General features: G+C 38.6%; 1 protein-coding gene across 1 annotated transcript in view; it reads right to left on the bottom strand.

The window, feature by feature from the left end:
* The window catches only part of CNBD1 (cyclic nucleotide binding domain containing 1), a 133,071-nt gene that overhangs the window by 23,796 nt on the left and 87,613 nt on the right, over window positions 1–21,662 (bottom strand). The window contains exon 7 of the mRNA XM_006924109.1: window positions 1,052–1,189. Coding sequence (XP_006924171.1) covers window positions 1,052–1,189 — 138 coding nt within the window. The remainder of the gene's footprint in view (window positions 1–1,051; window positions 1,190–21,662) is intronic.

The raw sequence follows: 21,662 nt of genomic DNA, 5'->3' as shown, positions 1-21,662 counted from the left end.
AGCTGATAAATGGTAGCAAAAGAAAAATAAAGGTTACATGATATAAATTAGCATAAAATACATTTGACTTTTATAGGAGCAGCATTCTATGATCACATAACCACAATGAAAATTTTTATCTTCAAATCTGCTACTAAAATTATACTTTCCTACCTTCCATACTATTATTAGATTCTTTAAATGTTTTAGCATTTTTAAAAAACCCTGTCATAATCAAGACTAAATACAAATGTTGTAACTGATAACATTAAATAAGTAATACTGATATATATGAAAATGAAAACAATATAGAAAAATTTTTTTTTTAAAGCCAGCCACTGTGAAACCAAGGATACGGAACGAAGGTGAATTTTGAGCAAGCCATCTGCAGCACCGACACCGAGACCGTCAGAGAACAGAGTGGAGAGGACGGGCGTGTCCACGCCCCCCCTCCAACATGAGCCCCGTTGTAGCGGCTGCACAGCAGGACGACAGCAACCTCCTGTCCTGTCATTTACACAACCTGCTCTGCCATCCGGGGGAGGAGAACTTGGAGAAAGGACGAATTTTGGATATGACTAAAAGAGAATAAATTGCTAAACTTGAAGTGAAAAAGTTATCTTAACGTAGAGGAATTCGGGGTCCGATCACCAAGCCACGCAGCTCGGGGTTATGCGAGGAAATGGCGCGCCGACCGCGCCGGCTTCTTCCCCCAGGCGGACTGCAGCGGCGCGGAGGCCGCCCGACTGACGTTCCTGCACCCCAGCACCCCAGCACACGGCGTGCTGCCGGCCCCGAACATGCGGGAAGGAGGGAGGGAGTTTAAATTCATGAGAAATCAAAAGCGACCAAAAATATACACAGAATATATGTATAGAGACCTTTCTTTCCACGTCTACCATCACCATTGGAGGTTTAAATGGTGGTCATCAAATAAACCACATTTTTATGCTCTCCAGGTCAAGTCAAATTAAAAATAAGAGAGATATGGACATATTCTGTCCAGACAAGCAAAACGTAGCTTGATTTTACAACGGTGTTGTAGTAATATATAGATTAGATCGGGTCATACCAATTTGATCTTCGCGTAATTCTTTGCGGGGATCTTGAGGATTTCACAGTCTTCTTCCGTCACCACTGAGAACTCCCTCGGGTCCAGCTGAAACTGAGCTGAGACTTCCAGGGTTCCAAAGGTGCTCCATGGTCTAAGCTGCGGAGGAACGAGAGGCAAATTACAGGTCACTACCACTCACCAATGTGAAACTGCGGTGCCGGTGTGACTGGGCGTCTGCGAGCGTCCGCGAGCGTCCGCGGTGGGAAGTGCGGGTCGCGCTCCCGGCCTGTGGAAGAAGGGGGTCTGCACAGTCCACCACGGATGTCATACTCTTTCTACCAACGTCTCTTCCCCAAAGCAAGGGGAAATTTCCTTTTCACTGCATTAAGAAAATAACTTATGAGAACAGATCTGTTTTATTCACTGACTCATTTTAAGTACCTAGAATAGTGCTTGGCATGCAGTGGCCATTAATAAACATTTGTTAAAAAAAAAAAAAAGAAAGAAAATAACACACTTCCATACATTATCTTCTTATTCAGCTTTTCTTAGTTCAACTTGCAAATTATGTAGAAATGAAAACTTAGTGGATGGAAAAATAAAATAAACTTAATAACACAAAAATAAAGTGATGAAATGTTGCTATGTAGCTTAAATGTCTAATAAACACCTATAATTTGACTTAAAGAATAAGAACGACAAAAGCAAAGATTTACAGAAAATGACAAATTATTTTTAAAAATAATTTCCAGAAGAGAACAACTAAATAAACCACACACAGAAGAAACACTCTCGACCTTGCTAGTAGAGAAATGTACATGGCAAACACAGCATGTCCAATTCCTCATAGTGAATACCTCTCAACCTCTCTCTCCCCGCCTCTGTCTCTCTCTCCAGAGAGATAGGTAGGTAGGTAGGCAGGTAGGTAAGTAGGTAGGTAGGTAAGTAGGTAGACAGACAGACAAACAGACTGACCGACCTCCCTCTTACAGGTTTTGAGCCTCTCATTCCATGATGTGCAGGAATAAGAAAATGCTTAAGAAAGAGGCGTATCGAGCTCCCTTTACTCTCGTTCCTTCTTTCAGCACCTCGGTACCTCTGGTTCTGACTGCCTAGGTGGGCTGAACTCTAAGTTTTGTCACCCCGGTGCTCTAAGACGCCAGGACGCTCTGACCTACGGCTCCGCTTAGTTGCTCATCCCAATGATGCTTCTAGTTGGCGGATGCTTCAAAAGCGGTCACAGAGTTCTGACCCAGAGCCACGTGTTTCTCTTCTTTCTTGAATTGTGGCCTTTCAAGTCCACGTCCACTTAGCTGCTCTCAAATACCCTGGTTCTCTGGTTGGTTGGTTTTGGCCAGCTTTTATGGTGGTTCTCAGCAAGGAGACTGGTGTGACGCAACCCACTCCTCATGGTCTAAAGCAGACAGAGATCCCACAGACTCAAGTGACTGAGTTTCTGTGAAACAAGATCTACCTCCAATTCTATTGTCTCTGGACTGGGTTTGCTTGCCTTGTCATTCCTATATGAAGTGAGTGACAAAATTGCTCAGAATAATCAGACAATGATATCCAGACCTTTTCCCACAGAAGATAGAAGTAGTGTGGAGATTCTGGCAAGGTAATCCAGTAACTTCTACATTAATTAGCATCTGCAATAGGAACAACATTCTGAAGAGCTTGACCCTGGTTTTGACTTTCTCTTCTCAAAAAAGCAACAGAGAGAGATCAGATGGCAGCTTCTATACAGGAAGTAAGAGTTAGTCACATTGAAAGATATATATATATACACATATATATATGTATATATGTATATATATATCCTGTTTTTCTCTCTTTCTTTATATATTTATTCGTTGTAGTTGATAAGCAAGTCAATGAATATTATTAATAACAGAGAAAGTTTGAATGCCAGAGCTATTCATGCATGAGAGTAATATGCATACTTAGCAATGATTGCTACTTTGCAGGTTATATATGTCATATGTGTGTGTGTTCTGTTTATTTCTGTCAATTAAATTTTTTGAAAGTTTTTTAAGAGCTACGAGTTCTCTACTTCATATAAAAGATACACCTAGGAGTGCAAGAAAGGGGTGGGTCAGAGAAGAGAAAAAGCGCTGTGGGAACCACTGGGCAATGTGTTCCTGGCAGGCGTCACACCCCTCACAATGCAGTCTCCTCAACAGCCCGCCTGCAGCCTTGTAGCACAGGAGCACAGCCCCGCTGACAACCACGAACAGACTCTTGGGTTGGTCCTAAGTATTAATTTTTATGTTTCAGAGAAACAATTCATGCTCAGGAGATGGGACATTTTTTCTATGTCTTCAGAAGGTCCTAACTGACTAAACTGAATTCCACAGTCCCCCAGCATGATTCTACACTTCGCTGAATCTGTTTTGGAAAATCTGAATGTTTCACTCAAACAGAGTGCAGTTCAAAACATTCAACCAACCAATTAAAATATAACATTAGGAAAAATAAATTTCGTAATTTTCTAAACATTACTGGTACTCGTTAGTTATAAATGAGAAAAATCTTTTTTCATATAATTATTATTTGAGATGTTTATTTTCTTATAACAAGGGGGAAATTAATCTATCCGATATGTAGGAGCGCACCATTCAACCACTAGAAATAATCGTTCCAGCCTGCCACTTAGTAACTTGTTATTCCATCCTGGATGGTACACTAGATAGATAGGTAGATAGGTAGACAGGTAGACAGATAGATAGATAGACAGAGAAATAAATAAAAGTATAAGTGGCATAGTCACAGTAATTTGAGTCAGCACTAAGAACTAAAATATTTTTATAATACCAAATTAAATATCAAGTTAAAAATGTTAGTATCTACTTTAAATAATCATAAATTTAAAAAATTAGCACGTAAAGTTTATTAAACATGGAGCATATGTTGAAATGCATACTTTATACATAGTCATCCATAAGTACTCATCACATGTTAATTAGCTATTCGTTATGAAATCTAGAGCATTAATGAATTACCCATTGTTAAATACATTGCTCTGATGTGATATGAATTTTATATGGAAGATGATATATTTTTATGGTTTTTTTTATAGCAGCCTTTCCTTTATCTAGTAAACCAGAAACATAGCTTCCTGGTTTTATATTCAGAATAGAACATTTCCTCCACATAATACTGAATTCAATGGCTTATATATCCATTTATTCTGAGTTTAATGTGCTCTTATAAATAAGATTCATTTAAATGAGCTTAGATATAAAGTGAAATAACTGTGTCAGCCTAATCTCAATGTGAATATCATTTAATATTTACATTTTGACTTATAGTTAAAATAAGCACTTTGAATTGCATTTGGGGCTTTTCCATATTCACCATTAAAGAACTGTAAGCTTCTTAACAATACTCTCAAATTTTATAATTGTATAGCCTGTTTTTTAAACTTTTCAATGTATAGTAAGCATATAAAAATAACAACAAAATGAACCTCTGCCCACTATCTGGCTAGAGAAACAAAATTTTCCTATTTAGATAGAGGTAGCCATTATATTAATTATAAGAATATATCATTTTTAAATTTTATCTTAGTACACGTATATAACCCTAAAACATATAGGTTTTACCTATGGCTTCACATTGTTTAAAATAGTATTAGATGTTCTGTTTCTGCTAAAAGGTAAGGTCCTGAAATGCAGCCATGCTAAGGCAGCCCGTCCTTTTTTCCATGGCTGCAAGGCTCGGCTATGAGCCACAGTGTGGCTATAAAAGCACTGTATTAATTAGGTAGCTTCATTTTAAGTATCTCTTCCGGAAGTGTCTTTTCCAGAATATCTAGGCTATTCTTGGCCTTTTGCTCTTTAGTATAATTATATACCTGAGTTTATCGAGAAACAAGTGTGTGTGTGTGTGTGTGTGTGTGTGTGTTAATATGTTGGTTAAGGAAAGTTTGAGTCACCTCTTTAAGAAACTGTCACCATACAGAATCTATTATAGTGAAGGGTTGCTAAAAACTTCAATAAACATTTTCTTACTGATTGTGAATAATGGCTCTATATTTTTTTCCAGTTTGTTTTATGCAGATAGATTTGTGAAGATGGGTAAAAGCAATTTCTTAAAAATCTTTTTGGAAAAAAATAAGCATCAAAAATTAATTTCAGTATCACACAGACACAAACACACACACACAATGTGCATATAAATGACAAGCTTATAAAAGAGAAGTGAATTATGGTCATCAGAGTTGACAAGGACACTGTGGTAGAGGCAGTCTTGCACTTACAACCGTTTGACTTACAGTTTTCAACTTTCTGACTATGTGAAAAGAAATTACACATCCGGTAGAAGCCATACTTTGAATTCTGGATTTTGGCCTTTTCCCAAGAGAGCAGTAGGTGGTGTGGTGCATTCTCATGATGCTGGGCGTGGCAGCGAGATGACTTTGCCCAGCTGTGGGCTACCGCAAGGGTTCTGAGCATGTTTAAGGTCAGCTAGACCAAGCTGTGATGTTCAGTAGGTTAGCTGTATGAAATGCACTTTCAACTTATGACATTGTCAACTCGCGATGAGTTTACTGGGACATAAGTCGAGAAGCACCTGTATAAACGTTGCTTGTACTGAAGAAGGATAGTCGGTGTTGAGACCACCACACATCACCATGGGTTTGAGCATACATTTCAGATGACATCATACAATGAACACGTATAAAAGGAGTTCCACTTAAATCAACGAGGTTCATTCCCCATTCTCAAAGTGAGACTTCGTCATCTGACTTTCTGCTCCCACAACAATAGGTGCTCACTTTAGTCACCCTAACCACAGCAGTAGACAGAAGCTGGCAGCTGCATTTCTAGCCATGCTCACCACGCCATCTTCTCAAAGCTGGGGCAATTTCCTTATCTCAGTAACAAACACATAGGAGTTCAAAATGTCTGTGGAACTGAACCGACCATAAAGAAAATGCCAAAACATAAGCCTTTAACAGAACAGATAAGGATCTCTTAAAGCATTTGAAAAGTTCAGATGCTACAGTGGTAAATTTCATGAAGATCTATCTCAACTAGCAGAACCAAGCTGCAAGTTGATATTCCTGAGTTTGACCAGGACAGATGGTAATGGGATTCTTAAAAGCAGGGAAAGAAAATAAAAGAATTAAATCTCTACTTGAAAAGTAATGTTATTTAAAGGGAAGAAGCCTAGCCTGAGACTCAACCAGAATGCTTTTGCTATTCAGAATCTAGTTTTATGTATTTTAATAATCACAAAAAACAATGTTCAGTCATCCTCTATACTGCGTTTAATAAGTCATTTACTAGGGACAAAGCGTAGTTTTTGAACTATGCCTAAAAGGATTTAGATTTTTTGCCATCGCCAATGTGAGGAAAAGCAGAAACTTCAGGCCTATGACACTCTAACTTGTATCCTCACTCCAGTGGCAGTAACTAACCCATGAAGAACAACACACCAGTCACGAAGGAAATGCTTGTCACGGTCAAAACAGTGTGCTTGCAACTCATTCCTCAGATACATCTGAAATTAATGGGTGGTTTAATTCCAACCTTTTCCAAAGGAAAGACTGGTGTATTAACAGAGCACCATTACAAAGGACTGGGGGTGAACTGAGATGTCCAAACACACTTGAATAAAACAGAGGCTGTCTGTTGCTTGAACAAATAACTCTCGAGAAAAACAGTGCACTACACAAGGCAACCGGCTGGAGGAACTTCTGACAAAACATAAAGCCAACTTCAGAGAAATTACTATTGTATGTTTTTGCAAGATGTCAGGACTCAAAAGAACATCCAAAAGACTTATGGTTCTAGTGGAGAAAAAATTGTTAAATCGAACCAAATAAAACCTTTTCTTCCAAAAAATTACTGATCTTTAGACATGGAAAGACAATGTTGGTACTTAAAACTCTTGGCTCAAAGAGGGCAAGAAGGGATGGATTTGCTGAAGCAGAAATAAACCATGAGCAGCGTGGGACGCCTGCATCAGTCTGCGTTGTGGTCTGGGGCTGGGCGAGGCGAATTAGCCTCCCAAGCCACCAGGGGGCTTGGGTTCAAAATGCCGAAGCACGTGGTTATTCAAGTAACTGCTTATTTTTTTTTTCCTTTTTGTAATTAATTAATTTTTTTTTATGGTGACTGGTTAACGAAATCCAATAAGTTTCAACTGTATACTTTAACAGTAAGGTGTTACTGTTATAAAGTATATATAGGCCTTAATACACACACATACTGTGTTCACCTCCCATAGTTAGATTTCTTTCTGACACCACATATTTGACCCCCTTTACCCCATCTACCTTCTCCCCACTCCTCCCCGCCACCCTCAGGTGGACATAGCTACAGTTTTCTTAATTTAAAACTATGTTTCTGTTAGTCATTGATCATGTAAGTAAACTGATATTGTATATACACACTAATCCTGCACCATCAGTCTCTTTTGTCTTATTCTGTTTAATAAAGACATAAGTGTTCCCTGCAGTACAACCGTGTCAGGACTTCACAAACGTGAGCTCGCTGAAGCCTCGTAACAACCCTACGGCATGAGGTCTGCGACTGGCTCTGCCATCTGCCAGCGGTGTCACTCTGCGGAAGCGACTTCGCCTTCCGAGTCTTACTTTTGTCTTTTTTAAATGAGGATACTAGCCTTCGCTTATCCTTTCTCCAATGCTCTTCTTCTACGTGGAGCCAAGTTTCTGACCTGTATCACTTCTCCTTTCTCTCTAAAGAATTTCTTTTAACATTTATTTCAAGGCAGGTATACCAGCAACAAATTCCCTCAATTCTCATTTGTCTGAGAAAGACTACTTCTTTTTCAGTTTCGAAGGACAATTTCCCAGGATAGAGAATTCTAGGTTGGTAAATTTTTCTTTCAACATTTTAACTAGCTCACTAGAAGGGCAACACACAAGCACCCTGCCCCCCAGGCCTGACAAGGGAGAAACTGAGCCCTGGAAGAGCTGTGTGGGGCGGGCCATGTGACAGGAGCTGAGGCCTTCGGGTGAGAGACTGAGCCAGCAACAATGCAGAGAGGGAGCCAGGGCATAGACACCTTGACCTCCACTCTCCTGCCTCTTTCTGGTCTCTGGCTGGGGCTCCCCCTGAATGGAATCCAGCTGCAGGCCCGGGCCTAAGGGCCCTCTCCTCAATCCCACAGGCTAGCCTTGGGGCGCAGAGCCAGGTGGAGAAGGGTGGAGTGTGGCTCTGTGGCTGAGGACGGGGGAAGAGAGGGTACGCAAAACTCCCGCCCTCGCCCTCAGTTTACTGCGGCTGCGCCCTCGGTCTGGCTCAGCCCCAGCCCTCCCCTTTCTCTCCTCTCTTCCTTCTCTAGACCTGCCTTCTATCCATTCACCACTGAATTTTCCAAACTTCACACCTGCCAGATGTTTACTCATTTGCGCTTCGAAATCATTGCTCAAAAGAGGATTCTTCATGGAAAACTCACCTGCCCTCCCCATTCCCGCACAGTCAGATGCTCCTTGATCTTTGAAGCTTTCACAAGCTCCCACGTCCCCACAGGCACTGTTCACCACTCACTCCGCGGCAACCTCCCCACCTCTGACATCCCACAGAACTTTCTGTCCCAGCAAGTCAGCACTTCAGCAGAGACTAACTTCTGTTGTTATATGATTTGCATGTGCACATGCATTCAGTCCCCAGCTAGATTGAAAACCTTTAGTGACAAAAAAAAAAAAAAATTAACCTAAGTTTTAGATTCCCCATAACATCTAACAAAGCTTTATAAACACTGCATACTAGACTTTAAATTTGAGAACAGGAACAACGCCAATTTCGTAACATGCCGTACTCTGCAATTAACACATGTCACTGAGTGGGTGACTATTTAAGGTTTGTTGACTTAACTACATTAAAATAATCAGTGAAAGAATAAACTGTATGCTTCTACTAACTTATTCTCTAAGTAAAATAACTAATTGCTCCTCTGATTATAAAGAAGTTTACAGAGTCTAGATATGAAATTGTCTTTCTTCATGTAAATATAATCATTGAAATAAAAACGTAATTGATGTTGAAAAAATGTTAAAACTTATTGTACTAACAAAATATTGAAAGTCAATTTCATTGTTTGATGTCGAATAGATGACAAATTTCATAGAATTGGATATAAGGGAAAAGTACACTTTGTTTCATGTTTAAGTAAATACACAAAGAAAGAACATGTTTCCTTTTTCCTACATAGGACCTGTATATCTTGAACCACAGTTTAAGATTATTATTTTATCACAATAATGAATATAACTCTGGTTATAACAGCATAAAAAAACAGAAATGAATGTCAGAAGGGACACAATAAATTTAATCTAAACGACTGTATTGTTCTATCAAAAATGCTCACGTTATCATCAATTTACGTGGGAACACAGGAATCTGCTATCAGATATCACAATCCAGATGGACTCCACAATGCTGCTTTCTAATCTATCCACCCCTTCCACTTGAAAAATATTTTCTTCAAAGAAATCTTACTCAGAAGTACAATATTAAAAGGTAAATGCAGAAGAGTTCTCTGTGTGAGAGATGGCGCCGGAAAGCCAGCCAGCGTGGGGAGCAGTGCGTGTTCTGCCCACACTTCCGAGGGCCATGACAGCTGTCCTGGAGTGACTGCAGAGTAAAACCGGGCACACGGCACGAGCAAACATATTTACAGCCATCTGCCGCTGAGCGGTGCCACGACATGTGGAAAGGAGCACAAATGCTACATAGTGCCTAGACAGAGGGTCAATCCATTTTCTAAGAAAGACTGTCATATTACAACGGTACCGACCATGCTCAATACGCAAAAATATCAGAAAAACGAGGCCACAAAAATTAGGGAACCGAAATTACACTAAGGGCCTCGAGGGCCCTGTGATGCGGAGAGCTCAGCCGGCCTGCAGGATGGTCGCAGGGCTCGCTCGACATCAGACCGCTGTCGAGGAGCCCATGCGCAAAACACAGCATCTGCTCTGCTCCGCAGCTCGTCCCGCGTCTGCCCTGCTTGCTACCAGAAGCCTGGCTGCTCCGGCAGCAGGCTGAAGAGCACCCAGATCATGGACTAAGCCTTGGGGCCGAATCGTGATTAGCCTAAGTTAGTAATGTGATGACATCCACCTCTGTCAATTTGGAGTTGAAAGGTGGACTATTTTAGTCCATTCTGGATGCTAGGACAAAATACAATAGACCGGGTGACTTATAATGAGCAAAAAAGCCTGGAATAGTGACAACAATTGAGAAGCGAGTCTGAGGAGGAAAGCCAGCACTCTAAGGATAGCAGGATGGAAAAATGGGGAAGCCCCTGAGTCCAGACAACGTTGTGCAGCACTAAATGAACAAACTCCTGAACCATCTATCTCCAGATTTCCTTCATGGGGCAGAATATATTATCACTTAAGCCATTATCAATAGGAGTTTATATTACATACATTCAAAACTCTTAACTTAGAAGTAAAAACCAAATTCTCTCACCAAGTTTCATGAAATGGATTTCAACTGTAAGAAGAAAAAACCTTCTTTATTCAAATAGTGACAAGCCATACTTAAAGTTTATGTTACTGTCAAAAATTCTGACATTCATTGGCATCATCTACTTTGTTAATAACTAAACCCAAAGCTTCCCATTCTCAGTATGAAAAATGACAGAAAGATCATAGAAATTATAACTTGGGAAATGAAAAACTATAAATAAGCTTATTCCAGAAGTAGTAGAAAAATTAGTAGTGGAACAGGCTTGCCAGTGCTTTTACCCTCATCTTTTCACTATTTTACGTCTACTGAAAAAAATTAAAATTAAAAATAGTGACGAAAAAATAAATTGCAATCTTAAAGCAGTAGTTCTGTAAAACTTTCTGGAGAAGAAATTGGCAGTAAATGAAATCAAACGTATACCTATGAGATATCAGTTCAAGAACCTGCTGGACTTTTAAATAATGAACCTGTTTTACCTGAACCATCATATGTATGTAATACTGCAAGTTGAAAGAATGATCCTTACAAATGAGAGATCTGTTTACTAGCCCTAAAATATCTGCCTAGGGCTAACGGCAGCCGGGATGCCTTCTCCTGTTTAATTATCCAGTGAGAAAACTAATTTTTACAAAAATAAAAGCACAATCTTGCAAATATAAGATGATGTAGGTTGTTTATATAGTGGTAGTTTTGAGGTGTCAGGGCATTTACCGTCAACGATTTGGGTAGGATGAGAACAAGTGACAGTCACATGGAAGAAGGAAAGTTGCTTTTCTAACATGTACTCAAGAAGTTTGGAGTCACAGTGTACAATTGCACAGCTGCTTGAAGGACCTGGGATGATGAGCCATGTCAATGACCTCAGTACACACAAGTGAATTGCCCCTTGAGACAGAATAAATCAAAGAGTTTGGGAATACAAAAGCTAAATATGTAGACTCTGGGTGACTGCGGTGTCAGTGTAAGCTCGTCAGCAGTAACAAGGGTACCCCCTAAATATGTAGACTCTGGGTGACTGTGGTGTCAGTGTAAGCTCGTCAGCAGTAACAAGGGTACCCCTCCAGTGGGGGACGCCGATGGGGGGGTACTGTGCAGGTAGGGGGTGGGGCTACTTTCCTCCCAGTTTTGTTGTGGACCTAAAACTGCTCTAAACAAAAATAAAGCCTTAAAAATATAAGAAAGTTTCTTAAGCAGATACCATGATAGAGACCAAAGACTCTCTGGACTCAAAAATAAAATAAACATGATTTTCCAAATTTAGTTAATTTCATAAAGAAATTGAGAAAATGGACAATTTTAAAACCTGAATTTTTAATCCGGAAATTAAATAGAACCTGTTACAATGCAAAAAAAGCAAAATTGCTAAGAAATAGAAATCATGAGCAAAAAAAATTAAATCACCACTATACTCAAAGATCTTAGAAATTAATAATCAAATAGACAAAAGCCTGAGAGCAAAATGAACACAGAATGAAACAGGCATTTCGCAGCAGACATGCAAACATTCACAAACCAGAAGCTGCACTTACTTATCTATCTCTAAATAAGTGTTACAATATTAATACCTACTTTAACTCTTCTATAAATTTGTAAATGTTTACCAGCTCTTTTATAGCCACTATTTAAAAAGTTGAAAAAAACAATAACATACTTGAATATATTTTGGTGTCTTCCGAATAAAATGGTCAAATGAGAAACGACCTTTTTTAAAAAAATGATTGGGGGAAATATTGATTGAAACAAATTTGTTGAAAGCTTTATTTCTATTAAGTATATGTTTGTGAAATGAGATATACCCGAGTTAATGCCTACATGTGAAGTCTTTTTATTTTATGAAGTTATTTAGAAAGCACTGTTAAACAGACTTAATATACACACAAACGTCTTTATTGCTTCTATAATAGAGGAGCTGTAAGAACATCACATAGACAGTAAAATTCTCTTTACTTCCCCCACCCACCGCCACCCCGTCCCCACCTCTGGCAACCACCAATATGTCCTCTGTCTCTATGAGCTTTGGTCTGTTTTATATATTCCACAGAGAAGGATCATACAGTATTTGTCTTTCTATCTGTCTTATTTCACCTAGCATAATGTCGTGACAAATGACAAGATCTCATCTTTTTTATGGCTGAATAATATTCCATTGTATATATGTACCTCATCTTCTTTATCCATTCATCTGTCTCTGGACACTTAGGTTGTTTTCATATCTTGGCTACTGTAAATAATGCTGCATAAACACGGGAGTGCACGTATCTTTTCAAATCAGTGTTTTCTTTTTCTTTGGATAAATACCCAAAGTGGAATTGCTGAATCATACAGTAGTTCTATTTTTAATTTTTGAGGAACTGCCATACTGTTTTCCATATTGCCTGCACCAATTAGCATTCTTATCAACAGTGCATGAGGATTCCCTTTTCTCCACATACGCACCAATATTTGTTATCTCTTATCTTTTTGATAACAGCTTTTGGTGTCAGATTCAAAAAAATAATCACCAAGACCTATGTCAAGGCACTAACCAACTACACCTTGTTCTAGAGGTTTTATAGTTTTAAGTAAGCCTTTAATCCATTCCAAGTTAATTTTTGTGTACTTTATAAATCACTGGTCCAGTTTTCCCAATACCATTTATTGAAATCAGGGTGCATGATGCCTCCAGTTTTGTTTTTCATTCTCAAAATTGCTTTGGTTATTCTGTTTTGTTGTTGTTGTTGTTGTTGTTGTCCTGTATTAATTTTAGGATTATTTACTCTATTTCTTTGAAAAATGCCTTTGGAATTTTGATTGGGATCTGTAGATTTCTTTGGGGAGTACAGATCTTTTAACAATATTGATTCTTCTGATCCATAAGCATGGACTATCTTTCCACTTATTTGTGTTTTCTTCAGTTTCTTTCATTAATGTTTTGTAATTTTCAATATAAAGAACTTCACCTCTTTGTTTAAACTTATTTCTAGATATAAACAGTGTAATTTTTACTCTTCCTGTAATTTATTTTCAAATAGTAGTAAACTTGTTTATTTTCAGTTATATACCACACCTGAACTCTCCGAAAATAAAAGGCCAGTACATGTAGTATGATAAAAAATACAATCATGTTGTAACTAAATCGCAAGATATTTCTATTAAACTTTTAATGAACTGGAGAGACAATTAAATGTTAAGTTCCAATCCATTTTTATAGCAAAAATATTTCCTAAGTGACTTTTTTAACTTTTGAATATTCTAAAATTTGTATCAATTATAAATACAAAATAATTGTATGTATTTTAAACACATCAATTAAGACAAAATAAATGTCTTAAGCATATGAAAACAGAAACTCTAAATCGATAGGGATTAAATCCTCTATTATTTGCAATTTAATGGAATCAAAACTCATTTCACAGATATCTTTGATATTTTGAAGGCTCTAATTAAATTCAACTGAAATTAATTTAATTTATTCTTATTGAACACCTTAAAAGTTCCTGAAATACTATACTAGGCAACTGAAAAAAGTATGTTCCCCAATGTCACGGAAGTCACCTTGATTTTGGGGATTGGGATAGATGTCCAGGAAGATCAGCATCAGAGAACCATTCAAGACAGTCTGAATAAATGAGATAAGACATGGAGGGGATCAGCAGAACTCTGGACTGGGACCAATGCCTCTGAAGTCTTTACCCAAATATCTGATAAAATCTGAAATGTACTGGGCAGTATGAGTAAGATCCTCATGGCTCAATTCCCCTCGGCTAAGAAAGATACAATCTGCACTGATAACACAGATTAGAAATATTTTGTAGTTGGGAGATTGAGAAATTGGGATGCAATGGTTGAGTGATTAGTTTGCTTAAAATAGTTTCACCCCAAATTAAGGACACACACATACTGGCAGCAAGTTGGTTTCACCGGTCCCCACGGCCCACCACCACCAATCCGCACTCAAATAGCTGGTTACTGACTGGCTGGCTGGAATTGATACAAGCTAGTAAAGAATGTCTTTGAGAGGGGGTTTATTCCCACAAAACGTAGGAATTAATCTAAATATCAACAATAAAATTTATGCAGCCAGCAATTAAATTATGCACATGTGCTTATTATCTCTGGTTACCCAATTTATACAATTACAATGGGAAACAGAGCCATTGCCTTTACCTATTTTAATAAGAGTATAAATGGTACAGTTATAGTTGCCAAACTGATTGTAAATAAATATCACTGTTTTCTTTATGCACTGGTCCTTGTATCACATAACTGAGACCATTTGATTTAGACAGGCACAAACTAATTTAATCACTGTGGATTTAATGCCTTTATAATCATCACTCCCGAACCATAGCAGTGATCATATAATTGTTCGCTCTTCATCATGTACCAAGCACCATGCTAGATGCTTCTATTGTCATTCTTTCAAAAATGTGCCACATGTAAATTGTTGTGTTAAATGCTAATGTGGATATAAGTCAATATCTGTGATTTCAAGTGACGTCCAAATAAGCACAAATTCCTTAAACCTTAAATTTGAGGTTGTATACTCTCCTGCCTCTTTTTTAGCCCTATCTCCAAAATATTCCTTTAGAAGAATGTATCCTTCCAGTAATATAACTTTTCGTTGACACCAAAAATATTCTGTGAATTCTGACTTAGTTTTCGTAACAGCCCTTTAAAACCACAGAAAATGTTTTCCCAAATCTGTTCAGTCTATCCATTTAAAATCTAATCTTTTCAATCTATCTTCTTTACATCCTGCCAAAAGGTACTACTCTTTCCTTTAATCTCAAATATTAACTGCTGCCTACTAAGTTGACTTGGCCACTCATACCTATTACTAATATGTAATGATCAAAGCAGAACATCTCTGAGCCCTTATTTTGTGTTAAGCACTTCCATGAATCATCTTATTTAATCTTCAAACCAGCACTCTGAGGAAGATATTATTAGTATTCTTACTGCCACTAAACCAATCTTGCAGATAAAGAAACAGAGGTGCAGAAAATGCAGGAACACGTCCAAGGTCAAACGGCAGTAACTAGCAGGGCAGGATTCAAGCTGAGAAGTGCCGCCATCCGAGTCCTGTGCTTTTATCTTCGCCTCTATCATTCTGAATGGCAGAGAGTATTTCTCTTGTTCTCTACCTTCTCTCTCTAAAGGACATCAAGAAGGACAGCTCCGTCTTGATGTGGATGCATACGGGTGTCCTACACAATCTGTTAAGCATGTAAGTATCTACAAAGTAGAGACAAAATGCTTCGATTCGATATGTAATGAAAACAGATTTTGGAGTTGTGACGAGGCTAGATAGTTACGGCGAAACTGAACTGTGTTCAGAAAGCACACATTAATTAGCAATGATGGTTACACACACAGCCATGTAAAACGAGATCCAAAGCTGAGTTTCAAGATCATGGATGAGAAAGATATCCCAATCGTAAAACTGACCAAGCTTCCTGACAACCTAACCAATGAGTGAGATGTAAGGAGAGTCTCATGAATTAACCAGCGAAGTGAGGCAGGACCTTCCATGTTCCGGTCTCAGGTATGCGAGCAGAGAGAACCTAACCAATGAGTGAGATGTAAGGAGAGTCTCAGGTATGCGAGCAGAGAAAGGAAGAGCAGGAAAGAGGAGGGGTGGGAGCAGAGTGTCCCCGTGCCGTGTGGAGGCTTCTCCCCCACGGCCGTGGCTCCTCAGTGGGCACTCACGAGCGGGGTTCTCGTGTGGGAAGGGAAGGGAAGTGATTCTGGACACAGCGAGTACGCTCGCCACGGAGGAGGCCCAGCTGCATGTGTCGTGCCTGGAGTGACTTCCCGGGGGATTTGACTTAGGGCCTTGCGTAGGGTGCTGCCTGACTCCAGAGACCAGCCACGGTCAAAGCTGGGGAAGAGTTCACCATCCGACAGTATGTAGACATGTTCTTAATATTTTTATTCTTAATTTGATTCAATTACAATAATAATAACAGTAGTAATAAAAAAATTCACTATTATTTGTTAAACCCATATCCTGTGCCAGAAACACAGTTATATTTTCTCATGTAATCTTCACAAAATTTCCTGAGGTAGGTACTTTTGTTATTCCCATTTTTTATATGAAGCAATTAAGTCTTAAGTTGTCCAGTGCAGCACAGTTAGTAAGTGGCCAAATGAGGAAAGTCTGTTTAAAAAGCTGATTTCAAAAAGCTACGCTACACTATTGCTCTTATGACATATATCTGCTCTATAATAAAAAAGCTTTTTGTTTTAATGTATAAATCAATATCAAAAAAAGGCAACAACAAAAATGATTTCCATACATCTGCACTGCACTATTGTTTTTAGTGCACTTTATGTCTGCAGCAGGAAGTAAATTCAGCAAATGTTTGTGCTCTGTGTTAGCATCGTAGTTATCTCATGAAAAATGAATTTGATCCTCAGACTGTACGGTTTTCACCTTATGTTCACTCTACTCGGATGATGCCGACTTGTCAACAAAACTGTTAGAGGGTAAAACTGAAGAGTGAAGATATTTTTTTTTCTTCTTTGTAGTTTGATTCTCTGATATAACACAATAAAAAAGAAAATAACGGCAAAGAAGGCAAACAGATGGAGAAAAAAATATATATATATATACATATATATAACCCTTTGGTTATTTATGAAAAGCCAAAAAACTCTTCTGAGCACAACTATTTGGAAATAGTAATATTTTACTTGTAAAAGTCCCATTAAATAAACACACAGAAAGGCCAGTTACTAAAATTAGGAAAAGAGCAACACGTTTTATAAATATAACTAAAATTTTCTATAGGGCGCCATGTCAGCAAACATAATTTACATTTTTGGTAATCTAAGATAAATTTAGTGAATAAGTCACATACTTGTCCTTCAGCAGACTTTAATGACAGCAAAAGCTCTACAGTTGCTGACAGTTAACAAAATTGTCAGTCTTTATTTCTATCCTTTTTCAAATATTCTATCAGAAGTACAAAGAAAAAAAAAAAAAGAACTTTAGAGCTGAGAACTGCCTGCCAGCCAGCTTGCAATGAAAACCCCATCACTGTAGCACTGAGGGTCTCTGACACACTGCAGCAGTACAACTGATAAAACTTCTCATGGGGTTGAACAGTGGTGGGGTGTTGGCCGAAGAGAATGCACTGAAAGTCATAATATCTCAGACCTTTGTGATGTTGGGGGGTGAGTAATTATAAGATCCACAGAATAAAGTGACTGTTGCTAGGGGATGTCAATACACTGGAGAAAGAATGAAAGGTTGAGGAAAATCAATCATCAACTTAAGGTGAGGTATGTATTTCAAGGTTTCCATGGCAACATAAAAAAACCTCCTCTTTGACAGTTATGAGACAGAAAAAGCAAAGGAGTTGGCACGGTATTTAATTATAAGGACAGCATAGCTACAGATAGGGTTGTGTTCACAGCCATGAAAGCTGGAGTAGTGACTTTAAAACCTGGGTACATAAAGTGTCATCATGGCCACCTGTTACAGTGAAGAAATATGAAGAATGCATAAAAAAAAAAAGGAGTTTTGGCCCAGGTCTGGTTCACAGTAGCTCCACTGAGTCATTATATCTAATTCATGGCAATTTCCATATACCTTAAATGCATGATTTGGTGGATACTTGGTAGATCCCCAGATGGTTTCTTGGCCTTGGGAGTACGAGCTGTCAGTGAGAAAAGCCAAGTGGAAGCCTCTGAGATTGCCCTCCCCTCACCCTCCTTCATCTTAGCCAAGACAATAAATCAAAACTGCATCACGGACATCAGCAATGTGGAGGACCAAGAAGTCTCACTCAGCCCTCACAAAAACAACGATTTAAAAGTAGTGAACTACAACAGCTACAGAAGAGTGTTCGCATTCAATAAAGAAGCTGCAGCATCCCAGGAGCATCAACACTGAGACTGGTCAAAGAGAGAAAGGAAAAAGCGTTCCACCTGCCCCAGGTCATTCCCCAGGCAGTGCCACCCAGTGACAAGAGGAATTCTCTGCACTGTGAGTTCTCCCTCACAGGAACAGGACCAGGACCAGCAGCCCTCGCCACTGAGGACTGCCACAGTCTTGGCCAACAGAGATGACGGAGCCTACGCTGCTATGCCTCCTGGGACTGGAGCCACGTGCGCCCCCCAGGGCCGGCACCCCAGGTCCTGTGCATGTACACCCCACACCCAGCACCACTACTGCATGCACACCTCACCCAGAGGAGGGAGAGAGAAAGGGACAAAAAGTTTCCTTAAAGAAATCATGACCTCGAATTTCCCAAGCTGGAGAAGGAAACAGACATCAAGATTCAAGAAGCCCAAAGAATCCAAATAGGCTGAATGTAAAGAGGTCTAACTTAAGACATATTACAATTAAATTATCAAAAGTCAAAGACAGAGAATTTCGAAAGCAGTAAGAAAAAAGTAATTTGTCACAGTAAATGGAACCCCCATAAGATTATCAGTGAATTTCTAAGTAGAAACCTGGCAGCCTAGGACAGAGTCAAATGACTTATTCAAAGTACTAAAAGAAAAACTGCTAATATACCTGGCGAAACTATCCTTAAAAATGAAAAAAGAGATTAAAGTCTTTCCCAAACAAATACAGACTGAGGGAGTTCATTACAACTAGACCTACCTTAGAAAAACTGCTGAAGGGATTTCTTCAGATTGAAGCAAAAACATGCTGAACAGTATATGGAAACATAACTCTCCCTGGTAAAGGTAAATACATGGTCAAATACAGGAGAATGCAACGCTGTGATGGTGGCACGCAAATGCCTTCAAATCCGAAAAGACAAAAATACTAAGAATAACTATAACCACAAAAAAAACTGTTTATGGGTACACAATATAAAAAGAAGTAAACTCTGACTAAAAGTACTTGAAGAGGAGTAAAGTAAAAATGTAATTTTTGCATGTGAGTGAAGTTAAATTGTTATCAACTTAGAGAGAACTACAAGATATTTTATGTAAGCCTCAAGGTAACCACAAAGAAAAACCTACAATATATATACACATACACAAAAGGAAAAGAATGGAAACAAATCACAACCAAAAAAAATCATCCAATAACAAAGGAAGACAACAAGAGAGGAAGAGGACAACTTCAAAGCAGACAGCAAACAATTAAAAAATGACAATATTAAGTCCTCACTTATCAATAATAACTTTCAATGTAAATAGGTTAAATTCCCCCAATAAAAAGACAGTGCGGCTAAATGTATTTAAAGAGAGAGAGAGGCTGTGATAAGCTGTCTATAAGAGATTAGATTCAAGGACACACATAATAATAGAAATAACCAATGAATTCAGTAAAGTTCCAGTTTTCACAGCAAAAGAAACAATCAACAACAACAAAAAACCCCATATGATGGAAGAAAATAGTTGCAAACCATATGTCAGATAAGAGGTTAATACCCAAACTATATAAAGAACTCTTACAACTCAGCAACACAAACAACAAAAATCCAATTAAAAAATGGGCAGAAGACCTAAACAGGCACTTTTCCAAAGAAAACATCGAAATGGCCAACAGTATATGAGAAGATGCTCAACATCGCTAATTATCAGATTAATTCAAATCAAAGCCACAATGAGAAATTACTTCATACCCGTTAAAATGGCTATTATCAACAAGACAAGATAGAGTAAGTGTCTGTGAGGAAGTAGAGAAAAAGGAACCCTTATATACTGCTGGCGGGAATGAAAACTGATTCGGCCGGTATGGAAAATGGCATAGAATTTCCCCCAAAATTAAAAATAGAACTACCATACGATCCAGCAATTCCAATGCTGAGTATATATTCAAAGAAAATGAAAACAGAATCTCAAAGAGATATCTGCACGCCCATTGTTTGCAGCATTATTCCCAATAGCCAAGATATGGAAACAACCTCAGTGTCTGTCAATGGATGAATGAAGAAGATATGGCATGTGTATGTACATATATATATACACACACATACATATGTGTGTGCATATACACAATAGAATATTATTCAGTCATAAGAAAGAAATCCTGCCATTTGCAACAACATGGATGGACCTTAAGGACATTATGCTAAGTGAGATAAGTCAGACAGGGAAAGACAAATACTGTATGATCTCACTTATATGTGGAATTTTTAAATGCCAAACTAGTAAAAACAAATAGTACAGTGGTGGCTACCCGGGGAGGGGGCAGAGAAATGGGAGACAGTGTTTGAAAGCACAAACTTGCGCCTAGGAGATAAGTCCTGGAGATCTCACGCAAGGACAGGGATTATCATCAACAATACTATATTAGAAACTTCAAAGTTTCTAAAAACTAAATCTTAATTGTTCTTACCACAAAAAAAGAAATGATAATCATGTCTTTTGATACAAGTATTAAATGCAATATGATACAGGTGTTAGCTAATGCTATGTGGCAATCGTATTGCAATATATAAATGTATCAATAAACACATTGTGCATCTTAAACTTACACAGTATCATGTCAATTATATCTCAAAGTGTCAAAATTAATTTATAAAAAAATTTTTTTAATGTCCATACTACCAAAAGTGATGTACAGATTTAGTGCAATCCCGATCAAAATCTCAGTGGCACTCTTTACAACAACAGAAAAGCAATTCTACAATAACACAGAACCACGGAAGGCCTTGAGCGGCCGAAATGACGCCGGAAGAGAACGAAGCTGGAGGCGTCGCACTTCCTGAGCTCGAACTCCAGTCACGGGCCCCTTAACCGCGGGGATACGGCCTGAGAAGTGCGCCGTTAGGCGGGTTCGTTAGGCGGGTTCGTTACTGCGCAAACATTAGAGACGGCACTTACTCAGACCTAGAAGGTGTGGCCATATAACCGGCTGGACCTGGGGGCTATTCACGGTCTTTTGTGGTTCTACAGTGCTAAATAACTGCGCTCGAATTGGTTCCGTTGGCTTTTGTGAACATCTTTACCACCCGCAATCTAAACCTGGCTTTTTCAGCCATGATTCTTGGCAAAGCAGATCTGACCCCACCTGGAATATCCAGAGATCCAGAAAGATACTGAACTTTTTATTTTTTGACCAGCTGGTAGTCTTGAAATATTACCTATAAATGAAGGATTTTCTTCAAGTAAGACTTTCTGATTGTAATGGAATCAACTCTTTGATAACCCTGGCATTGCTCTTGAGATAAACAGGCTAAGCACACATTCTTAACACGATTTAAAAGGCCTTTCATAATCTG

Source organism: Pteropus alecto, unplaced genomic scaffold (assembly GCF_000325575.1).
Source record: "Pteropus alecto unplaced genomic scaffold, ASM32557v1 scaffold87, whole genome shotgun sequence".
NCBI lineage: Eukaryota > Metazoa > Chordata > Mammalia > Chiroptera > Pteropodidae > Pteropus > Pteropus alecto.
The sequence above is the reverse complement of the archived record's forward strand: the minus strand, read 5'-3'. Positions and strand labels throughout refer to the sequence as shown.